The following is a 15764-nucleotide window of genomic DNA, read 5'->3' as shown; positions in this document are numbered from 1 at the left end:
CATGGAATGATGACAGAGTGGCCATGACCTGCCTAACCCCACAACCATCCTGTAGCTGCAGCTTCTCATCACAAATTGACCATGACCCATTGCAGCACAAGGACTCCTTCAGTTTCCAAAGTCCTGCCTGTCTCCCATCCTTTCCTTGGGGTGAGCCTGTCCCCCAACAAATGCAAGTTGCCAGCAGAGAGAAGAAGTGACTTGACACCTCCTTCCATGTATGTGTAGGATTGTAGACCTCATTAGGATCCCTGAAGGCTAGTGAGCACCCAGATCCATGGACAGTAGAAGCAGACAGTGCTGGATATCACTTATCTCATCTCTTCTCTCATGGAAAAGAGGCATAGCATAGAGGCATAGCATGGAAAAAATGCACCTGGGGCAGTCCTCTCTCACCATTCCCCCACTCCTGCCCTGGTACCTTCTGGCTTCCAGGGCACAGGAACAACAGCTGGGCAGCATCATGGAATGCAAGGGAATCGTAGTTCTCTAGAGTGGCAATAGAGTTTGCTGCTGCTGTGGGGAAACATTCACCCCATTTATTACCACCTGAAGACCATGTCCACTGTCACTCGACAAAACTACGATTCTCAGATTTGCCTTTTGTTCTGTGACATACATAGTCTGCACCATCTGCTTCCTGCAGCTGGAAAGTGCAGGCAGAGCAAGGCAGGCAGGGTGAGGCCCCTCCTTGTCCTTCTAGTGCCCCTTTCCTTAAATAGCGTCTGGGGTACATTACCCCGCTTGCTTACCCCATGTTATGCTGCTGTCTGACCCCCTCAGTGTCTGTGTGCTTGGTGGCTTCCCAGCCAATTTGTCCCTCATGTTGGGGTTCACTGCCTGGACACACTGATAGGCCAAGACTATATCTTCCCATTGCCCTTAGTTATGCTACTTATAGGGTCTTGGTGCTGCAGTTATCCTTAGTTTGAAGTAAATTTACAATGTTTGTGGCCAGGTTTCCTTATAGACATACAGTGTTGGCTGTCCATGTTCACCAGGGCAGTCACCTGGCAATGCAGTGATTTAAACACACATGTACAGCTTACAGCCATTTTGCAGAGGTCTGCAATCACATCTACTGACCTCCTTGTAGAAATACAGCCTTTGCTGGGAAGCAGTGAGGGCTGGTTGGGAGTATGGACTGAATTTCTGAGTCATAATCAGCTCTCTTCCCCCTCATTAGACCCTGGCAAAGGAGATCATGGGCCACGCCCCGCGGATTGAGGATGTTCTCTGCCAAGGCGAGAATATGGTGGCAGACACTGTTGGGGACTGCAGTGACATTGAAGAGCGGGTGCATGTGCTGCGGGAGCTGTGGGCCAGTCTGCAGGAAGAAACAAGGAACAGGCAGAAGCGTTTGCAGGAGTCCAGTGAGGCCCAGCAGTACTACCTTGACGCTGGTGAAGCTGAGGCCTGGATTAGTGAACAGGAGCTCTACATGATTGCTGATGAAAATCTGAAGGTGAGACCTCCAGGAAAACTTGCCCAACTGGTACCCTTGGGGAAGCAGATACAGTGGGAGGGTGGAGGTGTGGAGTGGAAGACATTTAGGCAATGTCCCTGCTCTGTTGCCTCCATGTCATGTCCATGAACCAGACTCCACCAATGGGTCCTGCTTCACAGGTACCAAATCACAGACAGGCAGCTATTCAGCTGCCTCAGAGTAGCCTTGGACATGTGCCCTGTATTGACTCAGATAAGGGTCTTTGGGTAAATGTGATATCTTTTATTAGACCAACTAAGTTGTATAATAAAACTGAACCTCGTCTGCCTATGTCCTTAGACCAACACAGCTACAACCAACACCCCTGTACTATCTCAGGCTGTCAGTCTGGAGCATGCTTCTTGACCATGTGCTCAGCCCCTGTGGCCCACTCCTGACCTGTTCAACCAGTGCACACCCCACTCAGAGTCCATGATGGATGCCCAGGCATGGCACAGATGCAGGGTAGCCGGAGCATGTCTTACCCTTACCTTGCAGTGACACAATCTATTTCATGCTTGTGGCCCTGTCACCAGTTCATGCACTGCTGTGTTGTTTGCGAATACCTGCTTAATTGCCCAGTGTTGTCCTTTGAATCCCAGTTGCATCTCCCACGCCTCAGCAGTCATAGGCTGCCTCTTGCATTTTAAAAGCCTGTGTACTCTTGCTGTGTTTGGCTGAAGATGCCACTGAGTAATATGCTTACTCAGAATACCTTAGCAAAGCGGTTCCCTCATTCTCTATGGCAGGGGCCTATTGTTCACGTTCCCTATGACTTGGGTGTGCTGACAGCCAGCTGTGTTCACTCATCAGTGCCTTCTTAGGCCTTTCCCTCCAGTAATGTAAACCTGCCCTTGGGATGGGCTTGCTGTTGTATGCTTATTACCTTCCTCATTTCAGCAATGTACATGTCTTGCTTTTTGGAATATCTAAAACAGCAGTAACATCAGTGATGATGGACAATCACTCGCAAACGAGTAAGATTGTCTTCCAAGGATCTTAATAGTGAGTATGCAGGTGGCTCCATGGCCCAATTCTGGATCCACATGTCTTGTTGCAGTGAGGACAGGTATTTCCAGGAGGGATGGGCACTGTGTTGCTGCGTGAGATGTTCTGATGTTCTTTTTGCCTGTTCCTCTTTTCCTCTTCTGCCTGTTGATGAGCTGTTTCAAAGTGTTGAGGTCCCTCCCAAAGAGTCTTCCTTCATTTTGGTCGGTCCTGAGCAAAGTTCTCCCAAATGTTGATGTCGATGTTACACTTCTCCAGATTTGCCTTCAGGGTGTCTTTGAAGTGCTTTCTTTGCCCTCTGCTACTTCGCTGACCTTCTTTTGTCTGTGAGAAAAAGATTTTCTTTGGAAGGCGGGAGTCAGGCATGCGAACAACATGACCTGTCCAGCGAAGTTGGTTTTGGAGGATCATGGCCTCAATGCTGTTAGAATTTGCTTTGGCCAAGATGCTGACGTTTGTGCATCTATCCTCCCAGCTAATCTGAAGGATCTTGTGAAGGCACCGTTGGTGGTATTTTTTCCAAGCTCTTGAGATGTCTTCTGTATGTGGTCCAGGTTTCCGAGCTACACAACAGAGTTGGAATGACAATGGCTCGATATACCAAGGGTTTCATTTCAACAAGGACATCATGATTTAAGAAGACTCTCTTATTCAGATGTCCAAAGGCTGCACTTTCACATTACTACACTGCTTGAATTTCCGCGTCAGTGTCTACCTTTGATAGTTTCGTTGACTATGATGAAAGATGGCTTCCAAGATAGGCAAAGTGATCCACATTCTCCAGCAATTCTCCATGGAGTTGAATGGAGGGGGGGGTGTTGTTTCTCCATTTGGAGCAGGTTGGTAAAGGACTTGTGTTTTCCTGATGTTTAGAGTTAGGCCGATACAGGCAGTCCTCGACTTAAGACGGTTCGAATTCTGACGAACCACAGTTCTGACGTTTGTAAATTGACACCCAGGGTTCCAACTTTATGATGCTGCATGCCAGAGATGGGTCTGTCAGTGAAAGGGGAGGAAGAAGGGAAAGGATGTGGGGGGACAGATCAGGGCCCCTCCAGTGAGGGAGGGGCTGGGGCTGGGACAGGCTGGGGCAAACGCTGCCCAGCTGGGGCTGCACCAAGTTCTGCAAATGCGGGCTATGGACGGTGGGAGAAGCCATGACTTGTCAGGCTGCTCCCCTGGCTGCCCCCGCCGGGGCAAGGCAGGCAGAGCCGAACAAGCCATGGGAGAAACCATGGCTGCCCAGCTCCACCTTCCTCGCCCTGGCAAGGGCAGCCAGGATAGCAGCCAGGCAGCCGCGGCTTCTCCTAAGGCTTGTCCCGCTGCTCCCCTGGCTGCCAGTGCTAGGGAGAAGCAGGCGGAGCCTGGTGGCTGCGGGAGAAGCCGTAGTTTGTCTGGCGGCTCCTACCACTTGTCATGGGGCAGGGGGGGAACTTGTGACCCCAGATCTGATCGGGGCAGGCTGCGGTCGGGGCAAACCTGGGGGCACATCGCACCCCCCCATGCCCTTCTGGGGATGTGGCTGGAGAAGCAGGGTGCTGCTCCTCTGGGAGGCATTTGTGGGGCAGCTTCTTTAGGAAGCTCCCTGGACATTTTCTTTAAGAAAGCAGACAAAACTCCAGAAAAACCTGCAGCCAAGACTCCTGAAAAGACTCCAGCCAAGAGCCCTTCAAAAAGTCCAGTAAAGTCACCTCAAAGAAGTCCTTCCAAATAAATGTTTGCTATTTACAATATAAATACATAAATAAATGCATATAGACGAGTAATATAGTTACAATTGTTTATTTTATATAATTGATTAAGTACTGTACAAAATTTTGGGTTATTTTTGATGAAAATAGGGTATCAGGCCTTGGTTCAGGAACCAGCCCCCCATTTATAACATTGTTTCCTATGGGAAAATTGGTTTCGAGTTACAACATTTTGACTTAAGACATGATTTTCAGGAACCGGGTTTGTCGTAAGTCTGAGGACTGCCTGTACTCTCATAGACTTCCAAGAATATATTAAGAATGGTTTGGAGGTCCGTTTCAGATTGAGCAATGACAGCATTGTCAGCCGCATACTGGAGCTCCATTATGGGGGTTGTTGTCGTCTTTGTTTTGGACTTGAGTCTGTCAAGGTTGAAGAGTCTTCTGTCCATCCTATACACAATTTCATTTCCAGGTGGGAGCTTTCTGTCGACGAGGTGCATTAGGGTGGAGATGAAGATGGAAAACAAAGTTGTAGTGATTACGCAACCTTGCTTCACTCCAGTTTTTACCTTTATATGGTTCTGTTTGATTCCCATTGCTGAGAACCGTTGCTGGCATATTGTTGTGGAGAAGTCTCAGAACACTGATGAACTTGTTTGGGCAGCCAATTTTGGACAGGATATTCCATAGGGATTTGTGGTTTACAGAATCAAAGTCTTTAGAGAGGTCGATGAAGGCCAAATAGAGAAATCGATTTTGTTCACAACATTTCTGGATTTGACGTGCTGTAAAAATCATGTTTCTCAAAATGTTCTGAAGCCGCTTTGAGATGCTGGAAAAATTTCTTCTGTAAGTGGGAGAAGGTGGTTAGCGAGGATATGGGCAATGACTTTCCCAGGAGTGGCCAACAATGAGGTGCCTCAGTAGTTTCCACAATCAGCTCTGTCCCCCTTCTTGAACATAGTAACAATCAAAGCATCCCTTAGTTCAGCTAGGATTTCTTCCTTGCTTGATTTTAAGGATGAGGACATGAAGCTGATACGTAAGTTGTTCTCCTCCTCCTATGAAAATCTCTTCAGGTATTCCATTAACACTGGATGCCTTGTTATTCTTTGTTTTCCCAATGGCACTTCTGACCTCTGCCAGGGTAGGTGGGAAACCGAGGTCTTTGACTGCTTTTTGCAGAAAGTTGTTGATTTTATCTTCATCAGCAGTTGAGTCGCGATTCAGAAGGTCCTGGAGATGTTTTTTCCAGCCAGCATTTATGGATTCACTGTCTTTCAGGAGTGTTGCTCAGTCCTTTGATCTTAAAGGATTAAGGCCTTGAGTGCTAGGGCCGTAGACAGCTTTGGTAGCACTGGAGAAGCCATGACAGTCACAGATGAGAGCAAAATCTTGGATTTCTTTTGATTTCTGAATCTACCACTCATTCTTCAGTTTTTGTGTTCTCCTCTGCACCTCTGATTTTGCACCTCTGATTTTGCTTGTTGATGTGCATTTTTCTTGATAGCAGAGTTGGCATCATCCTCCCAGACACAGAAAGCTTTCCGTTTCCTGTCAATGAGACCTTGAATTTCGGTGTCATTTTCATCAAACCAGTCTTGATGTTTCCTGGTCTTGTATCCTATGGTATTTTCATAGGATGAGAGAACAGCTGTCTTGAGTCCCATCCAGTGCTTCTCAACTCCTTCTGGGTGCTCTGTTGGTAGTGTTTCATTCAGGAGTTGCTGGAATTCTCTCTGCTTGAGTGGATCCTTCAAGCACTCAGTGTGTACCTTGCGCCTGATTTGCTTCCTTTGCATTTTTTGTTTAGGAGCAATCCTGATGGACATGCAGAAATGGATGAGGCGGTGGTCAGTCCATCAATCATCAGCACTAGTCATGACTCTCATAATCAGGACATCCTGGTGATCGCGAGTCCAAACAATCACATAGTTGATCAAATGCCAGTGTTTCGATCTAGGGTGTTTCCAGGACATCTTGAACTTGTTCTTTTGACGGAACAGGGTATTTGTGATGACAAGTCCGTGTTTTGTGCACTTCGTCAGGAGAAGGATCCTGTCAGCATTTGAATTTCCAATGCCTTCTTTTCTGATAGTACCATTCCAAAGTTTTGAGAGTCTTCCCACTCTGGCATTAAAATCTCCAAGAAGGGTGATCTTGTCTTCCTTTGGGATATTTGGGAGGATGGCATCAAGCTGTGAGTAGAAGTTTTCCTTCGTGATCTCATCAGCATCGAGAGTTGAGGCATATGCACTCACAATTGTCACCTGTTGGTTATTGGCAAGTTTCAGACAGACGGTCATGATTTCTTAGACATTAGGGCTGGAAGGGACCTTGGAAGATCATTGAGTCCAGCCCCCCGCCCGAAGGGCAGGAAGTCAGCTGGGGTCATAGGATCCCAGCAAGATAAGCATCCAATTTACTCTTGAAGGTGTTCAATGTAGGTGCTTGAACCACCTCCGATGGCAGGCTATTCCAGTCCTTAGGGGCTCGGATAGTAAAGAAATTCTTCCTTTTGTCCAGCCTGAAACGGTCTTGCAATAGTTTGTAACCGTTCGACCTCGTCATCTCCCTTGGGGCTCTCTGGTGAACAAATGTTCCCCCGGATACTGATGGTCACGCCCTGAGGCGTTCATTAATGCCAATTGGGAATTCTAAGAGTTGGTTCACAAGTTTGTTTTTGATGACAAAACCAACTCCATGTGTCTGTGGCTCTTCTTCTGCTCTCCCTCTCAAGAAGATGTATCTTCCGTCTTCTTCTTTCAGATGACCTCCTCCAGCACGTTGATTTTCAGATAGGACAGCAATGTTGATGTTGAACTTCTTCAAGTCATAAGAAATGATTGCTGTCCCTCGTTTGGGGCAATCATTATTTGCGTAGTCCATTAAGGTTTGTACATCCCAGGTTCTGAAAATCATTTTTGTTTCTTTATGACCACATAGAGGTGATCCCACTGGATCTTGTTATCCAGTCAGGAACTGATCGAGACAGACTAGAAACATAGCCCCCACCTCATGTGGGGTGAACAGAGTGGATCCTTAATAGTGTCGGAGATCAGAGCAGCGCCGGCAGCTGCTTACTGACCTCCCCCCACCACCGGCGCAGTAAAACTGTCGCCTCAACAGGCGGGTGATTAATGGATGGAGTGGAATTAACCAGGTATAGACGCGTGTTGGTTATAGGAGATTGTTTACTTATGTCGCCCAGATAGTGACGTGCAATGCAGGCTGAGCCTTTGTTTCATTGCAGTTGTTCCGGTTACAGCTATTATAATCAAGCGTACGGTTTCGGGTTACAGCTAACGATGACGGACGTGGCGCTGAAAAACGTGCTATTGTGCCTGCAGGGCTTTGATTCGTCAATATTTATGCTGACAGGGAGCTATTGACAGCTGATCAGACTGTCAATTTACTCTGGTGATGGACTCAGGTTTCTCCTCAGAGATTTCCCCAGAAGTCTCCGACTTAGGCGGAAGTTGCTAAACTATTTATAGACAGAGGTGTCTCTCAGAGATATCCAATGATGAACTGCTAAGTGGAATCTTTAATTTTCTGGCAAGCAGCAGTTCTTTGTGCTCTCAGGTTGCTATCAGGTTACAAGGTAGTGGGTTAGGTTTTCCTGCCTGTTACGTGAGAGGGGTCTGGGCTTGTTTCTTGACCAATCGCAGGGATTTATGGCAGGGCTATCCCCTTTTACTCTGACCAATCATAAATCAAGCTTAAGTTTCGTTTCTTGTTTGTGACGTGGGCATAAATTTAAGTCTCTGGCAAGGATTTCTTTTTAACCCTTAGTTGATCAGATGATGGTCTGAATGGTATCTCTTGCAAGTGACATGGGCACTGATTAACTGGGTTGTGACAAATAGGACTACTCAGTTGTGGGTGCAGCTGCTGAACTGCTCTTACTGCCTCTGTCCTTGAACAAGACGACTGAAGCAAACACCCACCGCCTATGTGCTGGTCCATGACTAGTAACTTCCAGATCTCACAGTCCTGTCCCCGTCTCCACTCGCCAATTGCTGTAGGACTTTTCTGTTGTGCAGAGAAGATGTATAATTCCCATAAGGAAGATGGCTGTGCATGACTTCTTTTAACATGAGAATGTTGTTACGTGCCAACAAATGCACGGTCCTTGCCAGACAGGGATCTACATCCAGTTGCATGGAATCCAAGACGATTGGAGACCCTTGATCTGCTGCAGTCTTCATCCGTCTTCACAGCCGCTGAAAAGGGGGTTACACTTTTCTTCTGCCTGGTCCGCCATTGAGATCTTCTTGGATCGCTCTTAGTCAGGAACATCTCCCTCAACCTTGCTACCATGGGTGACCCTACCAGGAGCATGAAGCTCGCGATGGCCTTCCTCTGAGGATCATTGGAACACACAAGCCTTTCCACCACTACAAGGTGGCGATCCTCAGAGAGGACTGACATCAGTATTACCATCTCCAAGCGCTCAAAAGCCAGGCTTAAAAATTACGAGTAAAAAAAAAAATAAAGTCAACGAATAGAAAAGTAGCACTGAAATGGACCTTATGAGGTCATATCTAGCAAAGCCTCTTGCTTAAGGCAGGATCATCCCCAACTAAACCATCCCAGACAAGTATTTGCTAACCTTCTTTTAAAAGCTTTCAAGGATGGAGCTTTCACAGCTTCTCTAAGCAGCCTGTTCTGGTCCTGAACCACTCTCACCCTGACAATTTTTCCTAATAATCAGTCTAAATTATTCTTGCAGCAGTTTCAGATTGGTTATTCCTTATCATGTCCCCTGCAGCCTCAAAGAATAGTCTATCACCATCCCCTTTTCAACCATCCTTAATGGCTTTGAAGACTGTTATTAAATGGCGCACGGTAACCAGGGCTCTGTACTTGGACTAGTACTCTTTTTAATATATTTATAAACTATCTGAATTCAGGTATCAGAAGTGGAGTGGCTAAATTCACTGATGGCACCAAATTATGGGGAAGTGTGGTCACACTACAGGATAGGCTGGTGATTCAGGCCAACCTGGATAGGCTTACAAGGTGGGCAGATCAAAACCCGATGGCATTCAACATGGAGAAATGCAAGGTGCTCCACCTTGGCAGTGGGAATCCACATCATACTTATAGGCTTGGCATTGCTACACTCACGAGCACCACAACTTAAAGAGACCTGGGGGTCATGATTGACCACAAGATGAACATGAGCCACCAATGCAATGCTGCAGCCAGCAAAATAAACAAAACCCTGGCTTGCATCTACCAATGCATCTCAAGCAAGACCCAGAAGTCATGCTCCTGCTTTACTCAGCCCTGGTGAGGTCACAACTGGAATACTGTGTCCCGTTCTGGGCTCTGCACTTTCTCAAGATTCTCCACATCCTTTCTAGAGTCCAGAGGAGAGCCATGCGCATGATTAGAGGATGAGAACAGGCCTTATGAGGTGAGGCTGAGAGGCATGGGACTCTTTAGCCTGGAGAAGTGAAAACTCAGGGGGGGATTTGGTGGCTGTCTATAAGTATATAAGGGGTGTGCATCAGAGACTGGAAGAATGTCTGTTCACCAGGGCACCCCGAGGAAAGACAAGGTCTAATGGTCACAAACTCTGAGAATACTGTTTTAGGCTGGACATAAGAAAAAAATTTACTGTCCATGTTCCCAAAGCCTGAAATAGATTTCTCCCTCAGACGTGGTGCAAGCACCTACTCCAGACACTTTCAAGAAACACTTGGATGTCTATCTTGCTGGGATCATTTAACCCCAGCTGACTTCCTGCCCCTTGGGCAGGGAGCTTGACCTGATGATCTTGCAACGTCCCTTCCAGCCCTAATATCTATGAAATCCCTCCTCAGTCTTCTATTCTGCAGGCTAAGTAATCCCAGTTCTTCCAACCTCTCCTTGAAGTCATGCTTGGTTCTTCCGCTTCTAGTTTCTGATCCTTTAAAGGGTCACCTTTCATAGCTTGATTCCATAGCCATGAGAGCTAAAAGTCTTTCATAATCACATGACTTCAGGCACTGAGTCTTGAAGAACAGGGCCAAATTATTGTGAACCTTAGATAGAATTGTGGCAGCACTGTGGCACTGGTCTTTCCAATCTGGAATGTACTTCTACTGATTAGCTGGGTTCTTTTACTACACAAATTGGCATCCAAGATAAGGAAAAAGTAGCCTCTTACTCCCATTGCTGGCTCTTACCATAGGACTACTGGCACTGAATGCGCAGTGCAGGAGGAGCACAAGTTTAGGTGGCTTTGAGCCATCTTTCTTCCCTCCTGTTCCTAGTCTAGAGAGGCCTCCTGGTAAGTTAGAGTTGGGGTGGGGCACCTAAGTTAAAGCCTGACAGTCTGCTTTATACCTCAAGATCCCTGCATGCTGTGGCCATGCCCAAAGCCCCACCTGCATATGACCCCTTTAGCAGGACATGTTAAGGGGTTCTTCAAAAGGCAGCTTCCCAGCTGTTCTCTGTGTTGCCTGCTTCACATGAATCCTCTGAGTAATATGCAGGGCTGCCGAGCCCCTTTATATTTTTCTGGTCTTTAATTGCAGGGGTGATAACTTCACCCATGGCCTCCCTCTGACCTGGGAGATTTTGGTTAGTACCTTCCAAGCCAGATCCTGTCATTAAATCAAGCAGATTCATGTTTACCTAAGCTGCTGCATCTACTGTATTCTTACTGCCCAGCTGGTTAGGCTGATTCATGGCTAGATGACTACTCTAGATGTTTGCTATTGCTACAGCAGGAGTTGGCAACTCATGGACTGTGGACCAAATCCATCCTGCAAAGCCATTAGATCTGGCCTGCAGATGTGGAGCTTTGGCAGCATTGGTGGCAGGGGCTTTTCCCATGCCATGGTGGGGAGCAGTGAGAGCAGCGCATGCTCCCTGTGCTGTGAGGGAGAAGTGGTGGGGGCGGCAGTAGCAGTGGCAGAAGAAGCTGAGTCTTAAGTGCCTAACCACTTGTCCACCCACCTCTGACCTGAGCTGGGTCATTCTGGTCTACAGCCTGAAAAGGTTGCTGAGCACTGAGCTAGAAGATATGATGCTATTGCATATGGTTCCAGAATGTGGATTTCTTGTTCTTGGTTTGTGAGAGCAATAACAGGGGGTCAGCACTGCTTGCCCTAGCTGTTAGCAAGGCTCCCTAAAAATCCATGAGTTTAGGTTTAAAACATCAGGGGATTTAAAATAACCAGTAAAGGCTGTGTCTCTTTCAAAGCCTTCTAGTTCCTTGGGTCTCATTTTCCAGTTTTCCTTCACAGCTACATGGGCTAAAAACTTCCTTCTTTTAAACTGAAAGCTTAAATCTTCCCTGAGTTGCATGACTCCTGGAGCTAGGGATTAATGAAAGCACCAAACTATAGCGAGATGTGGCAACGCTGATTGCTCCAGCTCTGTAATATGCATGGGTTCCTTGTTGCAGCGGTTGACCTGAATGCACCTAGAGAGAGCAGTAGATTGACCAAGTGGGACTACCTATAGTATGGCACAGTGGCGGGGGGCCCACACATGACAGTAGTAGGTTTGGGAGCCAGTGGACCGAACCCCAATTTCCTGCATACTGCCTGAATGTGTGGAATCACCTTGGGCTAATTCAGCACAGGGGGCTGTTGTTCCAAGTGCTCCCCAGCTCTGGCAAGTCCCTGCCAGATGTGATGGGCACCTGGATTTACTCCACCCAAAATGGAGATGGCCTGGTTCTGGTTACAGGATGAAGAGAATGAGCAGGTGATGCTGAAAAGGCACCTCTGCCGGCAGCGCTCCATTGAGGACTATGGCACAAACATCAAGCAGCTGGCTGGCAGGGCCCAGGAGCTGCTTTCCACTGGCCACCCGGAGGGGTGCGTATGAACCAAGGAGGGTGGGAGCAGCATCAATCAACCTGCTGGCACAGAGACGTGGGGAGGAGCCTTGCTGAGTTGGAATGCCCTCCCTAGTTGCTGCTTCATTGCACAGATCCCCCTCCATTTAGCACCCCTGTGCAAATGTGAGGCCTGATTCCAAAGGGGTTAGGCACCTAAAGCTGCATGATAGACTCCTGGGTGCTTTTGAAAATACCACTAGCAGCCTATCTGCTAAGGCAGGAGTGCTCAGCCTTTTGGCCTCGTGGGGCAGATGAGAGGCCCAGGGCTGGTCTGTGGGCCAGATTGGGACCCTGTGTCAGGATCAGACCCATGTTGTCTCCACCTGGTACAAGTTTGGCTGACTTCCTGAGTTCTCTTCCAAGTTCTGTCACTGCTTTGTAGGATGACCTTGTGTGTAACCAGACTTAACGAAGCATTAGCAGACTGCTCACTCTGAGTGGTGCCTTAAGCATTGAAATCAGTGGGATCTGACAATGGCCTGGTGCCTGTATTGTTTATGTTCAGGTATCTCCAGTGCCTTGCACTGTACAGCCTTCCCAGGGAAGTGCTGTGGACTCCAATACAGGAGAACACTGGTTAAGAGCTGTGGCTTCTCATGCTTGCAGGGAGCAGATCATCCGGCTTCAGGGGCAGGTGGACAAGCAATATGCGGGGCTGAAGGAGGCAGCTGAGGAGCGCCGTCACAAGCTGGAGAATATGTATCGCTCGTTCCATCTGAAGCGAGAGGTGGACGACCTGGAGCAGTGGATTGCTGAGCGGGATGTCGTGGCCTCCTCACAAGAAATGGGACAGGATTATGACCATGTCATGGTAAGGTGGCAGCCCAAGTGGACATGGGTGTGGTACATCCAAGCCAGGACAAAGGTGGCTCCAGACACAAGGCCTTGCTAGCCTGGGCCTCTTGTCCTGTGTTTCTGTGGCTTGCACCACTCAACTGCAGGGTACTGTGGCTGTGTGTAACGGTAGTTCATCTACTAACCAGAGAACTGCATGCAGCCTGGTAGGGAGAGGGGCCACCATGGCCAGGGCTTGGATGTACAGCAGGGGGAGTAACACTCCTTGGGAGGGGGAGGGTGCATAGCAGCCTGTTGGAGAGGGAAAGGAGTGTTTTTGGGGAGGGGGTTGTATGATAGCGGTGGGATGGGGGGGTACCATTGCTGGGGAAGGGGGGTTGTATGATAGAGAGAGGGGTGGTAGCCCAGCGCAGGGGGGAGGAGCAGGTCCCTGTTGTGATGGGACATTTCTCCACAGCTGCTGAGGGAGAAGTTCCGGGACTTTGCGCTAGAGACAGGCAATGTGGGGCAGGAGCGAGTAGACAAGGTGAACCTGGTCATCGAGGAGCTGATTGATGCTGGTCACTCAGAGGCAGCCACCATTGCTGAGTGGAAGGACAATCTGAATGAGAGCTGGGCTGACTTGCTGGAACTTATTGACACCCGGATGCAGCTGCTGGCCACCTCCTGTAACCTGCACAAGTACTTCTGCGATAGCTCTGAGATCCTAGCCCTCATCCAGGAGAAACAGAAGGAGCTGCCTGAGGACCTGGGCCAGGACTTCAGCACAGCCGAGGCCTTCCATCACACGCACACAGCCTTTGATCGTGACCTCCACCCACTGGAGGAGAAGGTAGGGCTCTGGGAGAGGGACCCCAGAGGTCAGGATCAGAGCCTCCCTGGGAGGGCACAGATGATAACTCATCATGTGCATCCACAAGCAGGGGCTTCTGGGAACCTTGGTCACAGCTTTGCCATCACAATAGCAGCTGCTCTGGAGCACCTGCCCCAGCACTTGGCAGTATGGGGGGAGAGCAGGACAGGGCATGCTTCTGGCTTTGTGGGGATTCCTTGGAGTTGCCCTGCTAATCCACATGGTCCTGTGCTGCAGAAGGTGCATTTGGGTCTCAGATCTTACGGTGGCCAAAGAAGGGCTCCTCCTGTCTGATCCCCTGCAGAGGATATAGTTTATACCTTCACCCAGGCACAGTACTCTAACCCTGGAACTGCTTTGTGTAGATCTTTTGGAAAGAGAATCCATGTGGGTTTTATGTGGGAACCCTGGATGTTCTGGTGCAATGTTGAAATCCCTCCTTGTCAAATATTCTCATGAATTCTGAAGTGTGAGCTCTGCTAATTTCTGTCCCTGACAGCTAGACCTCAATCTGATTTGTGCTGCTTCAGTAAAGAGCTCTCTGCTCTCAACATCCTTCCTCTCCTGACAGACTAATCAATCATCCATTCAGCCTTGGATAAATTGCAGGGATTGTGCTCTCAAAGTCTGGTTTCTAGATTTTGACTCATCCTTGTAGCTTTTGCTAATCCTTGCCCTTTTCCAGGCGCCTGCCTGCAGCACCAATACCCAAACCAGAACCAAAGTTCAGGAGCAATCTCCCTAATCCCACACATGGAGGCAGCCCCACTTCCCACACCTGCTCACTATCCCTGATGACATCTCTTAGAGCTGTAGCATTGCCCTGGGAGCCTATGCTGCATTGTGTGCCCATGGTGGCTGCCACAGCCTCTTTTCAACATCTCTACTATCCTGGACAGCATCCCTCCTGTGCTGTAGGCATGGTTTTCATCCCTGTCTGTAGACCAGTAGTTGTCAACCTTTTTTACAATCAAGGCACCTCAAAATGCCAACTTTTAGCTTTCATTAGTTTTTTGACCATGGAAAAATTATTAGAGTAATTCTTCTGTTGCAGTTTATCTTGTGAATAAGGGGCAGGTGTTTGCACACCTAACAGTACTAATATTGTATGGCACACCACAGCACCCTTAAAAGAATATGTCTCTGACAACAATCTAGATTGCTGGGGAAAAAAGGATCTGTCTCTGATAGTGATCTAGATTGCTGGTCACTGTCAGACCACCTTGCCTCTACTGTGGGTCACATACTCAGATAGTTGATAAAGGCCAGCCTCACAGGAGATAGGCATAGGCCTCGAGTGGAACCAAAGGCATGGACCACAGAAACTGTGGCTTCCCTCCAGAATGTGCTTCCCAATGCTGTCTCCCATTTTGTGGTGACAGGTCCAGAAGTTTCAGGGAGTGGCAGCACAACTGCAGACAGCTTATGCTGGGGAGAAAGCCAGTGCCATTCATAAGCAGGAGCGTGACGTGGTGAAGGCTTTGGACACTCTCCGGGATGCCTGCAGGAGGCGACAGGATCAGCTGGTGAGCACAGTAGAGAAATTCCGCTTCTTCAGTGAAGTCTGTGACCTCTTGTCCTGGATGCAAAACATCATACTGCAGATCGAGACTCAGGAGAAGCCCAGGTAGGCCATACATGGGAGCAGCCCTGGTCCCAGCCCACCCTGATTTACCCCTTCCTCACACAGACCAGTTCCTTCACAACGTTGAGGGGGCACCTCTGTTCCCATCTTATAAAATCACAAGACACTTCTTAGAGGCTGGCTAATGGCTCTGCCTGCTTCCAATCTCTCCTCCTACAGGGATGTCTCATCTGTGGAGCAGCTGATGAACTATCACCAGGGCATCAAGTCTGACATAGACACCAGGAACGAGAGCTTTGCCACGTGCATTGAGTCGGGGAAAAAACTGCTGGAGGGCAGACACCGCTCAGCTGCTGAGGTGAGAGTTTCCACCAAATGCTAACCCAGGGTTTTCTGCAAAAGAGTTGGGGGGGGGAGGGGGTGTTAATGGAAAATGATTTTTTTTTTTTGAAAAACCTCCTTTTGACAAGAAGTTTGACGTTCTAATTGTCAAATTA

The 15764-nt window shown here is 48.4% G+C and overlaps 1 protein-coding gene across 5 annotated transcripts in view; it reads left to right on the top strand.

The window, feature by feature from the left end:
• Positions 1-15764, top strand: part of SPTB (spectrin beta, erythrocytic) — a 135503-nt gene that overhangs the window by 88017 nt on the left and 31722 nt on the right. For all 5 annotated transcript variants that reach the window (XM_059722418.1, XM_059722417.1, XM_059722416.1 and 2 more), the window contains exons 23-28: positions 1187-1465; positions 11881-12011; positions 12641-12845; positions 13287-13661; positions 15065-15309; positions 15487-15625. In XM_059722418.1, coding sequence (XP_059578401.1) covers positions 1187-1465; positions 11881-12011; positions 12641-12845; positions 13287-13661; positions 15065-15309; positions 15487-15625 — 1374 coding nt within the window. The remainder of the gene's footprint in view (positions 1-1186; positions 1466-11880; positions 12012-12640; positions 12846-13286; positions 13662-15064; positions 15310-15486; positions 15626-15764) is intronic.

Source organism: Alligator mississippiensis, chromosome 2, assembly GCF_030867095.1.
Source record: "Alligator mississippiensis isolate rAllMis1 chromosome 2, rAllMis1, whole genome shotgun sequence".
NCBI lineage: Eukaryota > Metazoa > Chordata > Crocodylia > Alligatoridae > Alligator > Alligator mississippiensis.
Note: the sequence above shows the minus strand (reverse complement) of the source record. Positions and strands in the feature narration are given on the sequence as shown.